Below are 3,257 nucleotides of genomic sequence, written 5' to 3' on the forward strand. Positions count from 1 at the left end.
GCCCTACCTAGTCTCCTCACTACTGGCCTAGCCCCGCCTCCCAGTGGTTCAAGCCACGCCCACCACCTAGGACTTGCCCCACCCCTTCGCCGCTCTGGCTCTTAGCCACGCCCTTCGTCATCTCCCGCCCACTACCCACCACTGGCCCCACCTCTTCTTGCTGCCTGGCCCTTCCTTCGGCTTTAGCCCTGCCCTTCCATCGTCCCTGCTGGTCCTGCCTGTTGCCCAGGTCAGCCCCGCCCCGTCTAGTCATATAGCCCCGCCCATCACACTTACCCCACCCCTTTCACAGTTCTACTCCCTATCCCAGCTTAGCCCCAGCTCCGACCCCTCCCTCTCCAGCTCTACTCACCTCCAACCACGCCCACCACCCCTACTGGCCCCGCCCCACCATTGGCTCGCTCCAGGTCCCGCCCCCACCATTGGCCCCCCAGTCCCCGCCCCACTATTGGTCCTCCCAGGCCCCGCCCCACCGTTGGCCCCGCCCTTCCCGCTGCGGGCTCCTCCTCGCTCAGCCCGGCCCACTTCCTGCGCCTAAGGGCGGCCCCGGCCCCCCACAGCTGGGGCCGGGCGGGACTGCGGCCAGGTGGGGCATCTCCCCGACCGAGACCGTGACCTGACCGCAGGTTTGCGCCCGAGTCCCTGGCGGACAGCGTCTTCTCGCGCCAGTCGGACGTGTGGAGCTTTGGCGTGGTGCTGTACGAGCTCTTTTCCTTTGGGGACCCCAGCTGCAGCCCCTCCGCCGTGAGTGCCTGGTGCCCGCGCGGCTCGGCTCCCAGAGCGACACTGTCCCCACGCGGTCGCTCCACGTGTCCCCACACTGTCCCCCGCTGACCCCCAGGAGTTCATGCGCATGATGGGCTGTGAGCGCGACGCCCCCGCCCTGTGCCGCCTGCTGGAGCTGCTCGCCGAGGGCCGCAGGCTGCCCGCGCCTGCCGCCTGCCCCACGGAGGTGAGCGCGCCTGCCTCAGTATCCCCGACGGCGCTAGCCGGGGTCTGGGCCGGGCGTGGGGCTCCATGGGTAGGGGCAGTTCTAGGGTGCGCACTTCTAACTCTGGGGTTAGTGTCTCGCAGGCCATTGGTCATTCGTAAGTTTATGCACTCAGGCCAGGCGTGGTGGAGTGCACCTGTCATCCTATCGCTGGGGAGGCCGAGGCAGGAGGGTCGCTGGGAGTCTGAGGCCAGCCTGGGCTACATAGTGAGACCTTGTCTTAAAAAACCAAAACCAAACCAGAATTAAAATAAAACCCACAAAAGCTAAAACCAAAACAACAAAGCCCTTCACTAACAATTACTGAGCGCCAGCTGTGCCAGCCCCTATCCTGGCCATGGGGCCCTCGCGGCTCCTTCTCCCAGCAACCAGCAGGAGCTATGAGCACTGAAAATGCTTACGTGTGGGAAGTGCGCCGGGCATGAGCTCGCTGGCATCCAGCTACTTGGGAGGCTGAGGCGGGAGGATCGCAAGTTCACAAGCTCTCCACAGCCATGGCAACCTAGCGAGACCCTGTCCTAAAATAAAAATAAAGAGCTGAGGTGAAAAACAGCCAAAACCTTGGGAAACGTGAGCGGGGGAGATGGGGGGTGCAGTGGGGCGCTCTGTGGGCGGGGAGGCTGCAGGAGGGACATGTGTCCACCCAAGGCCGAGCCGGGGCAGCAGGTCCCAGGGAGCGGTGGGAGGTTTCGGACTGCTCAGGCCTGACCCGCTTCTCCCCGCCCCCAGGTTCACGAGCTCATGAGCCGCTGCTGGGCTCCCAGCCCGCAGGACCGGCCGACCTTCAGCGCCCTGGGCCCCCAGCTGGAGGCGCTGTGGAGCGGAGGCCGGGGGTAGTGGCCGATTGTGTGACCTGGTCTCCTCCGCGCCGCTTGGCTTCCTGAGGGCAGACTCGTGCCCTGTCCTCCCTGCATCCCCAGGGTGGACTTTGCATTGTCTCTGGCCCGGCCAGTGTGACCTTGGGCCTCGTGAAGACCCCTCAGGGAAGTGACCTCACCAGCAGCCTGGAAGACTCTTATTCATTTCTCAAAGCCCCAGCTGTGGTGTCCTTAGAGTTTCCCTTGTATACCCCTATTCACGCTGTGCCTCCCGCCCAAACTCCTGACCTGGGGGCTCCTCGGGGGCGGGGCGGAGGGAGGCTTCAGTGTGGTGGGCACAGAGTGGGCTCAGGGTGCGTTTGTTGAGTGAATAAAGGTGTTCGATGGCAACGATGCTTTGTGGCTGGGCTTGGGATGTGGGGAGCCCGGGAGGAATGAGGGAGTGCAGCTGCGGGGGGAGGCACCCCTGGGGAGGCCTTGGCCGGGTGCCCGAGGCCAGAGCTCCTGCCCCCGGGCCCAGCTGCGGCCTTGGCTGCACCCGGGCGGCCCTGACCACAGGCACAGCTGGGGGGAAGGCACGGGGTGCTCCGGGGGCCTCAGGGCAAGGCTGCCGGGAGGCTGGGGAGAGGCAGAGGCGGTGACTGCGCGGAGACCAAGGCAGAAGCCCTGATGTGGCTCCCTGAGCCCAGAACGGCCCCGCTTGCGGTCCCCGCTCTGAGCCTCAGTTTCCGTCTTTGGCCAAAGGCGGCCACAAGGCTGGAAGCACACAGAAGGGGCGCGGCGGGCTGAACCCCACCTCATTCCCCAGCTGGAGATGCCGCCAGCCCCCGGGCTGGGGCCCGGAGCTCCTCAGCTCAGCTCAGCTCAGCCCCTGTGACCCTAGGGAAGCCTGGGGTCTTCTCCCCGAGCCTCAGTTTCCTGGTTTGCACAGCAGCAGGCATAGCACGGTCACGACCCTCCTCGCCACACGGGTGCCCCGCGCTAGGACCTCACGCTGCACACGCGAGTGTCCGCGGAGCTGCACCCCCAGCCCCTTTTTACTTTTTGAGGCATGTTTGTTCTAAGCTGCTCTGTAAAGGCTGGGCTCCAACTGAGATCCTCCTGCCTCAGCCTGTGGAGTAGGGCTGTGCCACAGTGTCATAGGCCCTCCAAATGAGAGAGCAGAGGGGAAATAGCGTATCGACCTGCTAGATACCCAGTGTGCTGGGATCGTGCTCCCCCAAATCGGAGAATGAGTTCTGAGGATCAATGGAGTTAAGCGCAGGAAATTTTCCTGAGGGAGAGACAGCTCCGTCTGAGAGGGGAGGAGGGGACCAGAGAGTGTGCTGCCCCCGAGCCCACTTCTCAAAGGAAGCTTTACACGGGACAGTCATGAGCTGGGTACAAGGTGGGACAAAACCGAGGTCAAGCAAAGAGGTTACGGGTGCGGTCGCTTCGGTAAGGTCCAT

General features: G+C 64.4%; 1 protein-coding gene across 1 annotated transcript in view; it reads left to right on the top strand.

Annotated features, from left to right (window-relative positions):
* The window catches only part of Jak3 (Janus kinase 3), a 12,124-nt gene extending 9,921 nt beyond the window's left edge, over nucleotides 1–2,203 (top strand). Inside the window, exons 22-24 of the mRNA XM_005409547.2 lie at nucleotides 627–744; nucleotides 842–952; nucleotides 1,721–2,203. Coding sequence (XP_005409604.1) covers nucleotides 627–744; nucleotides 842–952; nucleotides 1,721–1,828 — 337 coding nt within the window. The 3' untranslated portion in view covers nucleotides 1,829–2,203. The remainder of the gene's footprint in view (nucleotides 1–626; nucleotides 745–841; nucleotides 953–1,720) is intronic.
* Nucleotides 2,204–3,257: the final 1,054 nt, after the last annotated feature.

The sequence above is a fragment of the Chinchilla lanigera genome, unplaced genomic scaffold (assembly GCF_000276665.1).
Source record: "Chinchilla lanigera isolate Chin_1 unplaced genomic scaffold, ChiLan1.0 scaffold00123, whole genome shotgun sequence".
NCBI classification, from domain to species: Eukaryota; Metazoa; Chordata; class Mammalia; order Rodentia; family Chinchillidae; genus Chinchilla; species Chinchilla lanigera.